At 56.1% G+C, this 17,611-nt stretch overlaps 1 protein-coding gene across 1 annotated transcript in view; it reads right to left on the reverse strand.

The window, feature by feature from the left end:
- SUSD4 (sushi domain containing 4) overlaps positions 1–17,611 on the reverse strand; it is a 49,083-nt gene that overhangs the window by 20,293 nt on the left and 11,179 nt on the right. Inside the window, exons 2-3 of the mRNA XM_081791810.1 lie at positions 16,590–16,763; positions 12,229–12,417 (exon numbers count right to left, since the gene is read on the reverse strand). Coding sequence (XP_081647936.1) covers positions 12,229–12,417; positions 16,590–16,763 — 363 coding nt within the window. The remainder of the gene's footprint in view (positions 1–12,228; positions 12,418–16,589; positions 16,764–17,611) is intronic.

Genomic DNA, 17,611 nt, shown 5'->3' on the forward strand with positions numbered 1-17,611 from the left:
GACTGACTGCAAGAGGCTATATGACCATGGAGTACAAGTCGCCTGACTCCCCAGAGAGGAAGGAAAGACAGAAATTCTGCCCGGAGTAGCGACGGAGAGGATACTGTGGAGTTTAGGGACAAACAGTGGGATTTTCCCACTTGTCCCGGCCACCTATTTTCCGAGCACGACAAAGTTGCTCCCGAGGCACGAGCTCGTGGCTCAAACCACGGGCCACCACTGTGCTACCGCTCAGTTCCACATCCCTTCAGTGACCAACACCTGAACACAAGATGAAAACCTTGGCTGGCTCATCCCTGAGCTTTTCAAAACCAAGAGGAGGCTGGAGGGCAGAGCAAGACGCCGTTGGTGAGAGCCACGGACGGCGAAAGAGAGAGACTGGTCCCCACTCACATCCTAACAACACACCAGGCCTGGGTCGCGAGATCTCCGGTGTCCTGGAAGGGGTGGGGGTCAGGCCAGCTCAGAAGAGTGAGCCCCGGGGGACGCATGTATGTGGGTTTCCCGCTGTGGACACGTGGCCTTGCTGCAGAGAGCTGGCCTCCGCTCACAGCCTCACACGGGCTTCATCAGACCCACAGCGCGGCCGACCCGGGACTCACCCTCGTCCCGAGCCCTGCATCTGACCACTTCCCATGCAGACGTGAGTGACAGCGCGCGGCCCCAGGGCCCCAGGCCCACCACACCCGGTGCCGCCGCCCTGGGGCCAGGATGCCTGCGGGTAGGGCCGAGGGGCGCAGGGCTGGAGTCTAGGGGACCCCCTCTCTGGAGGGGAGTCTGCAGGGGCGGGGGGGGGGTGGCCCTCGTTCCCTGACTTGGTGGGAGAAACCAGTCCAGAGCTGGCCAGCTCCCATCCTCCGCCAGTCCCTCTGCCGTTGGTGGAAATCCCTCCATTTGAAAGGGGTGGGGAACCAAGGAAGCCCGGGCGGCTGATGGCCACGTGTGTCCACGGAGGGAACAGGCAGCAAGGCGCCCAGACAGGGCTGCGAGGGCTCCAGCCGCCAACAGGGACTTGGACAGGACGAGGAAGCTCGCAGCCACCAGCCAGTGAAGTAGCAGCAGGGGGCCCGAGGGCCCCTTTCTGCTCAAGAGACAGGAGCAAGGCCTTTTGGTTTCTGGGGACAGAAATGAAAGATCGGTGTTTCTGGATTCCATACAGGAAAAAAAAGGATTAGAAGGATGAAGTTTCTCGATGCCAGAGCACAGCCAGCTCTTGAGCACGCGAGATGGGGGGGGGGGGGGAAGGCGACGGTGGCAAAATTGCCGCGAGAGGCGGAGACACGTGAGCGCAGCGATGGCGGGAGATGCCGGTGTTCCTGCGATCCTGCCGCGGCGACGCGGAGCCCTGCGTGGGGATGGTGAGGGGTCGCCTTCCCTCGCGCGTGAACAACGCATTAGGAAGTCTGCCCCGACTAACACCAACCCCGCCGGGTCACGTATAGGCGGCGCCAGCAGAGCTCACAGCCAGGCGCGCACCCGCGGGGGGCAGAGCGCGTTCTCGGCCCCAAGCCGCCTCTGCGCGGTTTCCCAGGGGCTCCCGGCCAACGTCACTGACACGGGAGAGGGCGGGGCCCAGGCCAGGACACACGCTTGTCCTCACAGAGCACTGACGACTGTCTCGCTTCCGAGAATAAGATCTAATCTTAGCTGGGCTCCTCACTAGGGCTCGAAATTAGCCGTTTCGCGCAGACCAGAAGGCTGGGGGCCTGAGGAGGCGGGAGTTTGCATGTGACCCGCAGGTCATTTCTCTCCCCGGTCTCAAGGTCCTCAGAGGCAGAGCTACAGGAACGGCTTTCATGCTTCACGCTGACACGCTCACCCTCCGGTGGAAACACAGGATGTAAACACGTAAAACAGAGTGTTGGTGGGAGTTCAGGAACAGCTAGCTCCAGCCTCCCTGCTCCTCGGGGAGCCCGCCTCTGGGCCTTCGGGCCTCCAGGCCTCCGGGCAGGGGTTCAGGGCCCTCTGACCAGGTAGTCCTGGCCCCGGTACATTAGGGAGGGAGGGTGCAGGCGGATAAACAGAGAGCCTCCCTCCCGTCTTCCCTGAATAGGAGCCCCAGGGCTACACCGAGTTAGGAAGAGGGCATTCGTTGCTCTTCGTGTTCTGCTGATTCAATCTCATACTGAACCCTGAGCAGCAGGGTCGGACGCACGTCTGCAGGGGGCTTGGGAGCCCAGGCCCGGCCGAGGTGGGGGGTCCGGTGGGTGCGGGTGGCCAGCTGGTCACTGCTCTTCCCACCGCAGGCAGGTGCATGTCCGGCCCGGGAAGGAGGGAATAGGAAGAAACGCCCACGTTGCCCCCCTGCATTTGCAGCGCGGCTCGGGCCCATCACAGAGCGTGTCCTCCCTCCTCAACAACGTTGTCCGATCACGGAGCGTGTCCTCCCTCCTCGATAAGAGAACGTCGTACGTAGTACGTCGTATGTGACACGTGACAGAAAACCCGGTGCCCCGAGCACCAGGGGGCAGAGAAGCCGGCATGAGCCACAGAAGGGGCACCGCCAGGGGAGCTCCGGCCGCCCCACAGGGCCTACTCCTTCCACAAAGGGTGAGCGGCAGGGCCCAGAGCCGTTCCGAGGCTACAGGAGGTGCCTGGTGCAGGACCACCCTGTGCAGCCACGGCTCCCTCCGCGGGGATGGGGCCCTGGGTCCTGCGGGCGGTTGCGGGGGCCTCTCCTCGTGCCCCCTCCCCTCTGCAGCCTCTCTGGGAGCAGAGCGTTCTGGGCAGGAGCAGAGTCGGGGATGTGGCTCTGGGAGGAGTGGGGGACCCGCATCGAAAAGACGGACCCACGGAGCCAGACTTAGAACCCAGACCCTGGCTTCCAGCAGGTGTGCTGGGCCCCGGGAGCCAGGAAGAGCTGCGGGCTCACCCCCCACCCCGGGAGCAGGCAACCTTGGGAGAGGGTACACGCCATCCGAGCCTCAGTTTCCTCATCTGCCGGATGGCAGCACATGTATCGTGACACTCATGGCACTCGTCAGGGTGAGGCGCCTCCGGGGGGGGGGGGGGGGGTGCGTGGGGCGGTGTCCAGGCCCGTGGAATGAATCAAAGGGAGGTTCCGCAGGTGGCTGTTCACCGTGTCGTCCCCACGCTGCTTGTAGGAAGGCCAAGTCTGCGTTCTCCCTGTTGGAGAGCGTGGGTGAGGAGGGGGCACAGAGAGGCAGGGAGGGGGTGGGTGCGGGTGCAGACCTAGGGGCTGGCACGCCCTCCCAGGCGCAGACACACCCAGGCAACCGGTCGCTACTGCTTCATTTCTGCCAAGGAGGCGCAGGGGGGCGTGGGGAGGGGCAGAAAGGGAGGCGGGTGTCTAAGGAATTCCAGACGGATGGTCCAAACTCAGCTCCAGGAAATCCCACTGGGGGCTCGGTCCCGCCAAGTTACTTAGAATCCAGTGCAGGAGAGTTTCCGGTTAACCCAGGGATCCGATTCTTCAGTGTCTTTCCGGGGACCCAGGGCAGGAAGGCCGTGGAGACGCCCCTCCCCTGGCTGGCTGGTCTGGTGACACGGAGGGTCCCGCCTGGTTTGGGGCGGACCCAGCGACACATGACCTCACAGCCCAGAGAGCGCACGGCACCCTTCTTCACAACGACTCCTGGGGTGCTCCAGTGCTCCTTCTTTAAGACGGACGGCGCTGGCACGGGGTAGGCGCCCTTGGGTGCATCCTGGACCCCGAGGGGCTCCGGCGGGTCGCATGGAGGAGCCCACACTCCCTGCTGCGTGTCTGCTGTTCCCGGCACTGGGTAGCCTCGGCGGTGCCGCTGCGGGAGGCCCAGGTTCCTGCAGGGAAATCGCACTGGGGGCTCTGGGACCCCCCCAGGTCCTGACTCCGCTCCACCGCAGCCAGACCTTCACATCCACACTGGCTCTCGGTTTTGCTCCTAAACTGGAACCTTTCCAGTTATTTCACATTTGGCCAAACAGGGTTTTTCAGGTTCTTATTTTTTGCTCTTTCTCTTGCAGAAGGACGTGGACCTGAGCGGACCCCTGGGCGCTGGCAGGTTCTCAGGAAATCGAGTGCTGCGTTCCTGTAATTTGAGGCTGAAACCGTGGGTTAAGCCTGCATCCCTGAGCCTGTGCGCTCTCAAGTGAGCAGAAGGGAAAAAATTACTTTGGGCAATTTGAGTGGTGAGACTGGTCGGATTTAGAAACAAACTTTCCCACGTTCAGCTGCTAATGGGGTCGGCTTTGCTTGTTCCGCGGGGGAAATGCCAGCCCGGCACCTGTTGAAAAGCTCTGCACTGGCGAAGCCACGGCCCGAGTCACCGCAAATGGCACCTTCGTGCCCACGGATCCTGGGGTGATTTAGTCCCTGTTTGGGAAAAACAAACACAGGCACGACCCCCGGGGCCAGGCTCCCCACCTTTCTGGATGCCCCTGCTCCCCACCGCCTTCTTCTTCCTCACCGAGGTCCCAGTGACACACAGTATTACATTACCTGTGCAACACACTGATTTGACATTTGTAAACACAGCGAAATGGCCACCGCAGCAAGTCTGGTGACCCGTGTCACCACACACCGTTAATACAACATCGCTGGGTATATTCCCCACGCTGTTTATAACTGGGAGTTTGTATTTCCTGACCCCTCCCCCCATTGCACCCACCCCACCCCTACCAACCACCAAATATGTTCTCTCAATCTAGGAGTCTGGGTTTTGTTTTGTTTTTCAGATTCCACCACACGAAAGTGAAACCATGCAGTATTTGTCTGACATTTTAACATAAAACTCGTCCCTGCCATTGCAAATGGCAAGGTCTGATTGCTGATTTTATGGCTGAGTAATATTCCATTGTGTATAAAAACCACATCTTTCTTACCCATTCATCTACTGATGGACAATTAGGTTGTTTCTGTTTCTTGGCTACTGTAAATAATGTTCCAGTAAACACGGGTGCATGTATCCCTCTGAATTAGTGTTCTTGTGTTCCTTGGGTAAATACCCAGAAGTGGAATTGCTGGGTCATAGGGTAGATCTATTTCTAATTTTTTTGAGGAAACTCCGTACTGTTCTCCATGGTGGCTGCACCAGTTTGCATTCCCACCAACAGTGCCACGAGGGTTCCCCTCTCTCCGCATCCTCGCCGACACCTGTTGTTTCTTGTGTTGTTGATTCTGGCCATCCTGACAGGTGTGAGGCGACATCTCATCATGGTTTTGATTTGTATTTCCCTGATGAGAAGTGACGTTGAGCATCTTCTCATGGGTCTGTTTGCCATCTGGATGTCTTCTTTGGGAAAATATCTGTTCAGATCTTTTACCCATTTTTAACTCAATGGTTTGGGGGTGTTTGTTGTTATTGAGTTGCATGAGTTCTTTATATATTTTGGATATTAACCTCTCATCGGTCATATGATTAGCAAACATCTTCTCCCATTCAGTAGGCTACCTCTTCATTTTCTCAGTGGTTTCCTTCATGGCAGCATTTTATTTTGATGTAATCCCGCCTGCTTAGTTTTGCTTTGGCTTCCTTTATCTTTGGAGTCAGGGCCAAGAAAACCTCACTGAGGCAGATGTCAAGGAGCTTACCACCTATGTTTTCTTCTAGGATTTTTATGGTTTCAGACCTCACACTCAGGTCTTTAATCTACGTTGAGTTTATTTTTGTATATGATGTAAGAAAGTGGTCCAGTTTCATTCTTTTGCATGTAGCTGTCAGGTTCTCCCAGCGCCATTTGTTGAAGAGATTTTCTTTTCCCCATCGTGTCTTCTTGCCTTCTTTGTCGTAAGGTAATTGACCATAGAATTGTGGGTTTATTTCTGGGATCTCTATTCTGTTCTATCCATCTACATGTCTATTTTTGTGCCAGGACCACACTGCTCTAACTGCTATAGCTTTGTAATAGTGTTTGAAATCAGGGAGTGTGATACCTTTGGCTTTACTCTTCTTTCTCAAGACTGTTTTGGCTCTCTAGGGTCCTTTGTGGTTCCACACAAATTTTAGGATGATTTGTTCTATTTCTGTGAAGAAACACCATTGGAATTTTGACAGCTTTGAATCCGTAGATCGCCTTGGCTAGCACGGACACTGTAACAAATCTGTTCTTCTAACCCATGAGTGTGGAATGTCTTTCCATTTGTTCGTGTCACCTTCAGTTTCTTTCATCAAAGTCTTACAGTTTTCAGTGTACCAGTCTTTCACCTCCTTGGTTAGATTTTTCACCTCCTTGGTTAGTATTTTACTCTTCTTTCATTTCTTAATTTTACAGAAAGGCAGACCGCCGCATGCAGCGCCTCACTTGAATGTGTTGAGTCTTGGAAGCTTGACTGCCCTACACTCTCCCACAAATGGACTTTGAGAGCTTGTTTGGAGGTCCTAGGAGGTGAACACAGCCACTTGTATGCCTTTGACCGTCCTCCTCTATTAGGGAAGGTCGTCCGCTTCTACTAAGTGTGCAGCTTCGGGAGGGACGTGTGTGGAGAGCTGAGGGAGGAAGGGGACACCTGCCCAGCCAGCCAAATCAACCTTGGTGATCAACGGGTGACAAATGTCATAGCCAGATCACCCTCTCATCCTATTTGATTCTTTCTGATGTGATTGTAAATGACACTGTTTTCTTGATTTCTCTGACGGTTTGCTATTCGTGTATAGAAATGCAGCAGATATTTGTATATTAATGTTGTGTCCAGCAACTTCTACTAAGTTCATTTATTCTAACAGTTTTTTGGTGGAGTCTTCCGAGTTTTCTATATATAGTATCATGTCATCTACACATAGTAGCAGTTTTACTTTTTCTTTATGTGCCTTTATTTTTTTTCCTTGCCTAATTGCTCTGACTAGCACTTCCAGTACTATGTTGAATAAAAGAGGGAGAAGGGGCATCCTTGTCTTGTCCCTGACGTTAGAGGAAAAGTTTTCAGCTTTTCATTGTTGAGTATATTAGCTTTGAGTTTGTCATATTATGACTTTCATTACCTTGAGGTACATTCCTTCTACACATACTTTGTGGAGAGTTTTTATCATAAAAGGATGTTGAATATTGACAAATGCTTTTCCTGCATCTATTGACATGACCGCGTGATTTTTACCTTCTGTTTTGTTAATGTGGCGTATCACGATGACTGACTTACAAATGTTGACCACTCTTGCATCCCTGGAATAAACCCCACTTGATCACTGTATGTGATCTTCTAAATACATTGTTCAATTCATTTTGCTAATACCTTGTTGATGATTTTTACATGACTGTTCATCGGGGATACTGGCTTATAATTTTCTTGTGTTGTCATTATCTGGTTTTAGTATCAGGGTAATGCTGGCCTTGTAAAATGACTTTGGAAGCATTTTCTCCTCTTCAGTGTTTTGGAAGAGTTTGAGAAGGATTGCCATTAAATCTTTGGATGTTTGGTAGAATTCACCACTGAAACTAACTGGTACTGGACTTTGGTTTCTTGGGAGGTTTTTGATCACTGACTCAATCTTCTTACTAGTAATCAGTCTATTCAGATTTTCTTCATGATTCAGTCTGGGAAGATCATAAGTTTCTAGGAATTTATCCATTTTTTTCTATGTTGTCCACTTTTGTTGGTATAGAATTGTTCTAGTAGTCCCTTTTATCCTCTGTATTTGTGTGTTGTTGGCTGTAACTTCTCCTCTTTCATTTCTGATTTTATTTGAGGCCTTTCTCCTTTTTACTGGTGAATCCGGCTAAAAGTTTGTCAATTTTGTTTATTTTTTCGAAAAACTAGCTCTTAGTTTCATTGATCTTTCTATTATCATTTGAGTCTCTATTTCACTTATTTCCTTCCTGATCTTTATTATATCCTTCTTTCTGTTAACTTTGGGCTTTGCTGGTTCTTCTTCCAGTTCCTTTAGGTGTAAATTGTTTATTTGAGATTTCTCTGGTGTCTTGAGGTAGGCTTGTATGGTTATGAACTTTTCCCTTAGAACCATTGTTGCTGTATCCTGTAGATTTCATTATGTCACATTTCTTTTTTTCATTTGTGTCTACGTATTTTTTTTTTACTTCTCCTTTGATTTCTTCTATGACCCAGCACTCGTTCAGTAACATGTTATTTAATCTCCACGTATTTGTTTTCCCAGTTTTTCTTCTTGTAATTGATTTCTAGTTTTATACCATTGTGGTCAGAAAAGATACCTGATAGGATGTCAGTCTTCTTGCGTTTATTACGACTTGCTTTGTGGCTTAACACGTGATGTGTCCCGGACACAGAGTTCCACGTGTACTTGAGAAGAATGTGTATTCTGCTGGTTTGGGGTGGAGTACTGTGTATACGTCTGTTAAGCCCATCTGGTATAATGTGTCATTTGAGGTTGATGTTTCCTGATTGATTTTCTGCGTGATGATCTGTCCATTGATGTAAGCGGGTGTTAAAGTCCCCTGGTATCATTGTATTGCTATAAATTTCTTCTTGTAGGTCTGCTTATATTTGCTTTAACTATTCAGGGGCTCCTACGTTGGGTACATATGTATTTATAAATGCTGTACCTTCTTGGTGGATTGACACCTGTATCATCATATAGTGTCGTTCATTGTCCTTTATTATAACCTTCGTTTTAAAGCCTCGCGTCTATTTTTCAACGATGGAGCGACGTTGTGGTTCAAGACTATGATTTCAGGTGCTTTGTCCCCCGCCCCCGGCGCAGCTACAGGGAACGCGTGCTCCAGGACCTTCCGCTCTCAGTGTGGCAAGTGTCCTGACCTTGGACACATGACCTGGGCCTTCAGCGAAGCTGCCGGAGCTTCTCCTTCCAAAATGTGAGCCCCTCATGAGGCCAGGCATCCATCCTGGGGTCACGGACACCTTGGGGCGGCCATCGGAGCTGGAGAAGCCTGACCTCACCAGGTGCCCTCCAGCTGAGTGAGGCCAAGAGGCACCATGTGGCAGAAGAACCAGGACCCAGCGGTGGAGGGTCTGGACAGGTCAGGTTGTCCTTCAAGGTGTCATACCTGGTCTGTGACAGGAGACACTACCCTGGTGGGCTCTCCACCGTGACGGGGAGACGGCGGGCCCTGGGGACAACAGCGAGCGGCCTCCATCTGGCCTCACGTGCCCTGCAGCTAGGATTCCCACAGGACGAACAATAACATAGGAGTCCCTTCCTATGTGTTTTTTCAAAATTTTTTCACTCTTTACAAAATGGCTATAAAAACATCCCGTTGTTTCCCTGTTGGACGTAAAGCAATCAATTTAATTGGATAAAGTGCCCTGGTGATTAGGAACAGGAGCTCTGAGGTGACAGAGACCCATGTCTGAGTCCCAGCTCGCCCACTTACTGGTGGTATGAACTGGTGAGTTTCTGGAACTTTACAAGCCTGGGTCTGCCCATCAGTGAAGTGGGTTAAAACAGCACCTGTCTCACTAGGAAGACTGAGTTACTGTGTCCAACACTGTGTTACTGTGTCCAACACAGTAAGCTCTCAAAATTAATGCAAATTGCTGTGGTTCAGGGTTTCTGTCATCTGGGATTCGTCTTATCTGCAAACACCAGAGCAGCGAGAACAGTCACAATGTACGAGCAGAAAAGCTCGGTACTCTGTTCGCACAGCCATGTCCAGACCGGCCTACGTATCTAAATTCTGAGCACAGTGATAACGGCGGCCACTTGGAGGACCACTCACCGACTCCGAACCCGTTACCACGTGGAGCCTCGCGGTCTCGGGAGGAACATAACCATCTGCCCCATTTGGCAGGTGCGGAAATGGGGACGGACAAGCCAAGTGACCCACCCTGGGGCAAAGCGATGAAGGGGGAGACCCAGGACGGGAGCCCGCCCGGCGGGTCTGATGGCGGTGCCCTCCCTTGCTCAGTGTGCCACCTGCCTCCTGGCCCTCTGTGTGACCCCTTCTCCTGGCCCTTAGCAGGTTTGGAAAAGCCGGGGCTGGGGGAGCTACAGGACAGGCACACGGACAGCCAATGGGCTGGCGGTCACGGTGAGCCCGGAAAGCACCACGGCACAGCCGTCCAGACCCGGGCACTCGGGGGCCAGATTGCCCCATTTTTAGAAGCCCCTGAGAGCTTCCTGCTTCCCCAGCACCGTGCACAGATCTCCACTGGGCCATCAAGAAAAATCAGATTGTGAGCTCGGAAAGATGGACACTGAGGGGGAAACAGTGGCACGTGCAAGGGGCAGAGCCCTTCAGGACGGTTCACCGACCACGCACGCCCAGTGACTATGTTGTACAAATAGGGTCCTGCCCCCCACCAACATGGCACACGATCCCGGCGGAGCTGAAGAAACACCGACGCCAGGGCCCCGCTGGATAACCTGTCGTAAAGTCGCACTTGTTACTTTGACCCATCGTTTAATTCAGCCCCGTTTCTATCAAGTCTTGAGACAAAAAGCCTTCAGGCTGCACCGTGGCTCTGGGTCCAGGATCGTGGCTTTGGGGTCTCCAGCTGGTTAGCAGTGCAAGGTCCCGCACCTGGGTCTGGCAGGTGTTTTACGGCACCGTGCGGGGGAATAAAGGTGACCTAAACGCACACAACAAAACTCTAGGAAGGACTCGGCATTTGCGACGCAGGCGGCCCCCTGGGCTACGGCCCTCGCTGGCGGGGGCCGCGGCCCACCTCCCCGTTCAGACCTCCAAGTTTGCCGTACCTGTTCACACCGTGTTCTCCAGGCTCCACAAAAACAAGCGTTCAAAGTCTCAAAACGGAGCTGATCAGAACGCGACCGACTTGAAGAGGTGTGAAAACCGGCATTTTGAACTGACGGGATCCCGCCAACGACTCCCTCCACCGAGTCTCTGTTTCTGGTTGTCTGCGCAGGGAGACGCTTCCGGACCTCAGAGTCCCCTCTCCTGGACCCAGGCTCACCTCAGCCTGCGGTCCAGATGGGGGGGAGGGACACAGGACGCCCCACCCTGAGGTTAGGGTCGCCGGTTTAACGAGTGAGAACACCGCACACTCGGTTATATCAACTTCAAATTTAACAAAGTAATTTTCCACCATGAGTTAAGTCCCATGCAACGTTCAGGGCACGTTCACAGTAAGAAATAGTTTGCTGTTGGGGCGCCTGGGGGGCTCAGTCAGTGGAGCGTCCGACTTCAGCTCAGTCAGGATCTCACGGTTCATGGGTTGGAGCCCCAGGTTGGGCTCTGTGCTGACAGCTCAGAGCCTGGAGGCTGCTTTGGATTCTTGTCTCCCTCTCTCTCTGCTACTCCCCTGCTCTGCTCTGTCTTTCTCTCTCTTTCTCAAAAATAAATACACATTAAAAACATTTTTTTAAGAAATCATTTGCTGTTTATCCAAAACTCAGATTTAACTGTGCACCCACATCTCTTCTGACATGTCCCCTGGAGGCTGACCCCGGGGGATTTGGGATGGGTGGGCAGTGGGGGTTGGGCTCTGAGGACACCGCTGCCGCTGGTGGTCCGGCAGCCCCTCTTCCCCCCTCCCTGCCGACGCTCCATCCCCCCCCCTACTCCAAGTCCAAATCCCCGGGGGAGGCGCTTTCCGGAACCCACAGCCTCTTCCCGCACCGCACGCACAGCCTGGAGAGAACACCATGTTGTCGTGTCTTGCTTCCCACGAGAGGCCACACGAGCTGTGGACAGCTCTCGTTTTCTTCTCCCCACCGGGCTCAGACGCCCAGAAGAAAACTGGTGTTTGTTTGATCATAATTTCAAGACCCGCATTAAAGCCAGGGCCGAGCCAGCATGCCCACCTTTCCTGGCGGAAGTCTGTACGGCTCTACCCGCCAGACACGGGCCTGATCCTGTCACTGGGCGCCCCGTCCCCTCACTGATCAGTGCCTCTTCGTGAACCACACTCCAGAATCATCACAGACGTTTAGGGAGACCACGGAGGAAGGAGCTCTTGGTTTCAGGCTTCCAAGCGTGTGTGCTCCCAGCAAAGCATTTACAGCTAAGCCATAAACTGCTCGGAAATAGGAAGAAACATTGACACAACGATAAAATGAGGGGTGAGATTAACGATGCCGTAATACAATCTGTTTTCATTTAGTGCAGAGAAAATTAATTTTTGAAGACATTTCATTTAATTCTGCAATATTTTGCAGTTTAACCTTTGATGCTTGAAACTTTTCTCTTTTATTCCCTTTAAGCCTAGGACGGGCAGGGGAGGGGAGCCGGTTTTACGACGGTTCTAAGTCCTGCTTCTTGGCCGATGGCCAGGCTCGCTGCCTCAGCTCGGGCCCCGTGTGCTCAGGAAACAGAATACTGTGACCGTAACGCTCAGCTCTCCTAGCGACACGTCCGCTTCAATGACCCAAGATCCAGGGAAACAGGGAGGCACGTTACCTTCCAGAGCGAGGCACCGGGGCGGGCTGGACGACCAGATGAGGTTGTGCAAGCATTCGAGATACTCCGACCCCTCCAGCTTAAAGCCAGGAAAGCAGTGATAGGAGATGACGGTCCCCACGGGGAAGGAGGTCTGGAACTCGGAGATGTTCATGTAGCCGTTAGAGGAGGAGAGAGGTCTCAGGCAGCCTGCGAGGGGACAGAAGGGGACAGTCTGGCTCGATCGCCTCTGTGCACCTTCAGATCCGCCCCCGCCCCGGTGGATTCACTCGCTGGAAGCGTGACCCGGCCTCTGGGGACTGAGCGCCTTGGCCACACCCCTTCATCTGCTCCACTATCCCATTCGTGACTCGGATGTTAGGTTTTACAGCTGCACACGGCGGGTGCACAGCTGCGGGGCCCTGGCCGGTGGTCGTAGCCCTGACTGCACCTGAGAATCACCCGAGGAACTTTTGCTAAACACCAACGCCCGGTCCCGTGCCCCGGGTCCACAGGCAGCCTGGACACTCTCCAAGTAAGTTGAATGTGCCGCCGGGCTGAGAACCACCGCGGAGGGACCAACACCCTGACTGTTTCAACGGTCGGGGGGTGGGGTTGGGGGTGGTCTGGGGCGTTCGAGAAGGCTATCACGCAAACCCCCTGCTGCCGTGCGGATTACAGAGTGGATGCCCGCCTGACCCGGTGTGGTTCCGCCCAAAGACCCAGCTGTGTTTTATGTGCAGCGGGTAAGGGACCCCGTGGCTCTCAGCCTTGAGAGTGACCTGGACAGAGGGCGTCGCAGAGCAGACTGCTGGGTCCTCCCCTGAGCCCTCTGGTTCGGGCCTGTGTGGAGCCCGAGGACGGACACTAAGGCTCCGGGTGCTGGTGCAGCTGTGGGGCCCTCTCGGAGGCCCAGTTCCGTGTGCTTTCCGAGTGCAAGCGGGGCTGGGTCCAGCACTGACACAGGAGCCCGTGCAGCCCAGGGGACGCTTCCAGTGGGATCTGTGCAGCCCAGTGGGGCATTCCCAGCACACAGACCCACCCGGTGTGGCATCCACTGCAACCATGGGGTCTCTTACTGCCTTCAGTGGTTCCACTGGCGGGAATAATGGCCCTGCCGAGCCGTGCTCTTCCTGGGGAGAACTAACTGTGTGTGAAATAAATAACGTATAATGGAAATCCCTCCTTTCCCTTCCAATCACCGAGTACAAATTACATCACACCCCCCGCAGCAGGTGACCGGGCCTTCCTTTTAGGCGGCTGTGTTACGTATCGGAAGCATCAGAGGGCTTTGTCTTCGGAAAACTGTCTGGTCAGCAAACCGGCAGGCGACGTCCGTGTACGAGGGTGAGACCAGGGTGCGGCCAGAGAGGCCCCCCAGCGTGCAGAACTTCGGGAGACGCGGACTCTGGGCAGACCCCACACGGCCGTGTGCCGGAGCCACAGAGATCTGCGGACCCAAGAGACCACCCCCCGCACCAGCCAACACTCGGGGTGGACCGTATCTGAGACGCAGCCACATCGCCTCTCCACGGCCTTCGATGATTTAACGACGGAGCTGAACGTGGACGGTGTTCGTAACGAAAGTGAAATATCGGGGGCAGGGTGGGGCTGGGGGTCAGGAACGAACGGAATCAGTAACTGAGAAAACAGAACACGGGTATTGGCACGAACACGTGATGCATCAGAACCGAGCAAGTTCAGAGGCGCTGACACAGGGGACCCTCGCCTCCTGCCGGGGAAGAGTGCAGTTCTGAGCCGCCCACACAGGTAAGCTGGCTTCCCCCAAGGAGCAACCAGGTGGCCCACGGCCCACAGCGGGCATCATGTGCTGCTCTCCAATACCCAAAGTTCCCCCGGAAAAGGGGCCTTGGGACAGGGCTCCCTGACTGCCCAAAAGCAGACAGAAGGGGTTATGACTCAAGCAGTAAATCAAAGAAAAAAAGAGACGCTGTGTGCCTAGGGACAGGCCGTCCCGTCCTAAACACAGCAGTAGAAACCAGACTTTGAGTCAGTAATGTGATTCCTACCTGCACCTCTAGATAATAGAGTGGCTCCTCCTTGGGCTTCAGGCCCCCGGTTCTACAGTGAAAGCCTCAGGGTTATGTCATTCTAAGGGCCAATTATATTCCCCCCAGGGCTCTGAGGAGTCAGGCTGCCTCAGGCAGGGCACAGATAGGGCCCCAGTGGAGGGGAGGGGAGGGGAGGGCAGGGGTCCCATTGGGGGGGGCACAGGCGGGGGCTCCAGTGGAGGGGAGGGGAGAGAAGGGGTCCCATTGGGGGGGAGGCACAGGCGGGGGCTCCAGTGGAGGGGAGGGGAGGGCAGGGGTCCCATTGGGGGGGGCACAGGCGGGGGCTCCAGTGGAGGAGAGGGGAGGGCAGGGGTCCCATGGGGGGGGCACAGGCGGGGGCTCCAGTGGAGGGGAGGGGAGAGAAGGGGTCCCATTGGGGGGAGGCACAGGCAGGGGCTCCAGTGGAGGGGAGGGGAGGGCAGGGGTCCCATGGGGGGGGCACAGGTGGGGGCTCCAGTGGAGGAGAGGGGAGGGCAGGGGTCCCATGGGGGGGCACAGGCAGGGGCTCCAGTGGAGGGGAGGGGAGAGGAGGGGTCCCATGGGGAGGCACAGGCGGGGGCTCCAGTGGAGGGGAGGAGAGGGCAGGGGTCCTATTGCGGGGGGGCACAGGCGGGGGCTCCAGTGGAGGGGAGGGGAGAGAAGGGGTCCCATTGGGGGGAGGCACAGGCAGGGGCTCCAGTGGAGGGGAGGGGAGGGCAGGGGTCCCATGGGGGGGCACAGGCAGGGGCTCCAGTGGAGGGGAGGGGAGAGGAGGGGTCCCATGGGGAGGCACAGGCGGGGGCTCCAGTGGAGGGGAGGAGAGGGCAGGGGTCCTATTGCGGGGGGGCACAGGCGGGGGCTCCAGTGGAGGAGAGGGGAGGGCAGGGGTCCCATTGGGGGGGGGGCACAGGCGGGGGCTCCAGTGGAGGGGAGGGGAGGGCAGGGGTCCCATGGGCGGGGCACAGGCGGGGGCTCCAGTGGAGGGGAGGGGAGGGCAGGGGTCCCATGGGGGGGCACAGGCGGGGGCTCCAGTGGAGGGGAGGGGAGAGGAGGGGTCCCATGGGGGGGCACAGGCGGGGGCTCCAGTGGAGGAGAGGGGAGGGCAGGGGTCCCATTGGGGGGAGGCACAGGCAGGGGCTCCAGTGGAGGAGAGGGGAGGGCAGGGGTCCCATTGGGGGGGGGCACAGGCGGGGGCTCCAGTGGAGGAGAGGGGCGGGCAGGGGTCCCATGGGGGGGGGGGGCACAGGCGGGGGCTCCAGTGGAGGGGAGGGGAGAGGAGGGGTCCCGCTGAGGGGGAGGCACAGGCGGGGGCTCCAGTGGAGGGCCGGTGGGTGCAGACCAGGCCACTGGAGGAATGAGGCTGGCCTGCAGGGCTGACTGATGAAGCAGCAGTCTCCAGCCCGGTGGGCCTGCTCCCTCCTGCCGCGCTGAGACCTGAGTGTGGGGCGGTGGACGGAGGGGCTGGGCGAGCACGGGGAGAGCCGCACCTGAGCCCCTGACAAGGGCCCTGCCATTGGGCATTTAAAAAAAGTAACCGCGACCGAAAGAGCTGGTGAAGGGGCACGTGGTCCTCACGTGGTGTGAAAGGGAACCTCTAGAAAGCGGGGGAGCAGCCGCGGGGTGAGGGGAGTTTCCGCGGAGAGCCCTGCCGTGTGGTGGGGTGCGTGTCCCCCGTCCTCCAGTCCTGCGCCCACGTTCTCCTGAGGGGCCCCGACTCCAGCCCCCACGGAAGGAAACCACTTATCTGCAACCACGGCTCGCAGAGCGTCAGAGCCTGCCAGCCGGACTCCCACGCGTGGGGCCCACGTTGGCCGTCACCGGACCCGGCCCGCCCTCCCCTCAAATGATGAATTATGCGTGGGCCTCTTGGGCCCTCGGTCCAGGTCACATGTCAAAAAATAAAATCAGAACTGATGTGAATGGGGGGACTTATTTTCACAAACAGGGTCGACGTCGGCCCAATTTTAAAAGTGCAAGGAATACTCACTGTGCGGTTTGGATAAATCTGAATTTGATTATTTTTCTGATCCTTGTGCATTATAAAAAGGGATCGCATTATGAAGATCCTCTGTAATCTTACAGAGGCCTCTGTGAGATTAGCCATAAGTGTGTTCTCACCACCACTGAAATGAGTGTAAATACTGTTTTCATTGAATATGCAGTAATTCGTCACTGAGCTCATGCCCGGCCGCCAGCCTCTTATCTCCTGAACAATGAGGTATTTCCGCGAATGCTTTTGCAGGGAGGGTGCGGGGACTCCGATCCCAGTGCAGGGGGCGCGGGCCGAGCGCAGTCCCCGCGACCTGTTAGGGACACGTGTTCTGCACCCACCTTGACAGAGGGGCAGATTGTCCCAAGTCCCATCATCGCGACACAGCGAAACCATGTTGTGAAGGTCGGGGTAACGGATCTTGAACCCGTCGTGACAGGTGACGATCAGCTTATCTCCCTGTCTGTAGGTCTTGTTACGGATCTCAGCATCTTCCACCTGAGGGACGCGGCAATCTGCAATTGCGTGAACAGGACATGTTATCAACCCGACTCACACCGCTCGTGGCTCCCAGCTTCACTCCTCTTCCCAGACCCGGCCTCAGGCTCCACTCGGGGCTCAGGTGTGCCCGCGAGCGGCACAGCCTGCTTCTCAGAGACACAGGAGGGACACGGGAGAGGACACAGGGAGGGACACGGGAGGGCATGAGAGGGACACAGGGTGGGACACAGGGAGGACACAGGGAGGGACGCAGGGAGGGGCACGGGAGGGACACGGGAGGGGCAGGGGGAGGGACACGAGAGGGACACGGGGAGGGACATAGGAAGGGGGATCCGGCCACGAAAGCAACTTCATCTCCTGCCTGTGACACCCGATACCACACAGTGAGCTCTCGGTGATTGTGGAAATGAGTGAAGAAACACAAGAGTTGGGGGTTCACGCCGCCGCCCACGTGGTGGTCCCCCCCCACGGCCCGCAGCCTCGGCCTGTGGGGCACAGAAGATACGCCTGGTGGAAAAGAGGGGCCGAGGCAGGACTGCACCTGCCAGGACTTCCCACCGACCTTCCCCGCACGTGCGGCCGCCAGCACTGCCTCCCAAGGGGGCAGCTGGAGCGGTGCGGAGGTCGGGAGGGGACGGGCCGCCCGAACGAGGGCCCGAGGAACAAGGAGTGCACACAGCAGATGATCAAGAGATAAAATAAAGCGAGTGACGTCTAACCCTGGGCCTCCAGCGCCGTCTCCTCCCAGCTCAGCGCACAGCCGCCAGCCGGCCGTGCCTCCGACTCACACGCGCCCGAGCGAGAGGTTTATCCCACTGTCAAGAGTCAGGAGGCCCTGCCTTACGGGGGGTTGCGCTCCAAG

The sequence above is a fragment of the Panthera onca genome, chromosome F1, assembly GCF_046562875.1.
Source record: "Panthera onca isolate mPanOnc1 chromosome F1, mPanOnc1 haplotype 2, whole genome shotgun sequence".
NCBI lineage: Eukaryota > Metazoa > Chordata > Mammalia > Carnivora > Felidae > Panthera > Panthera onca.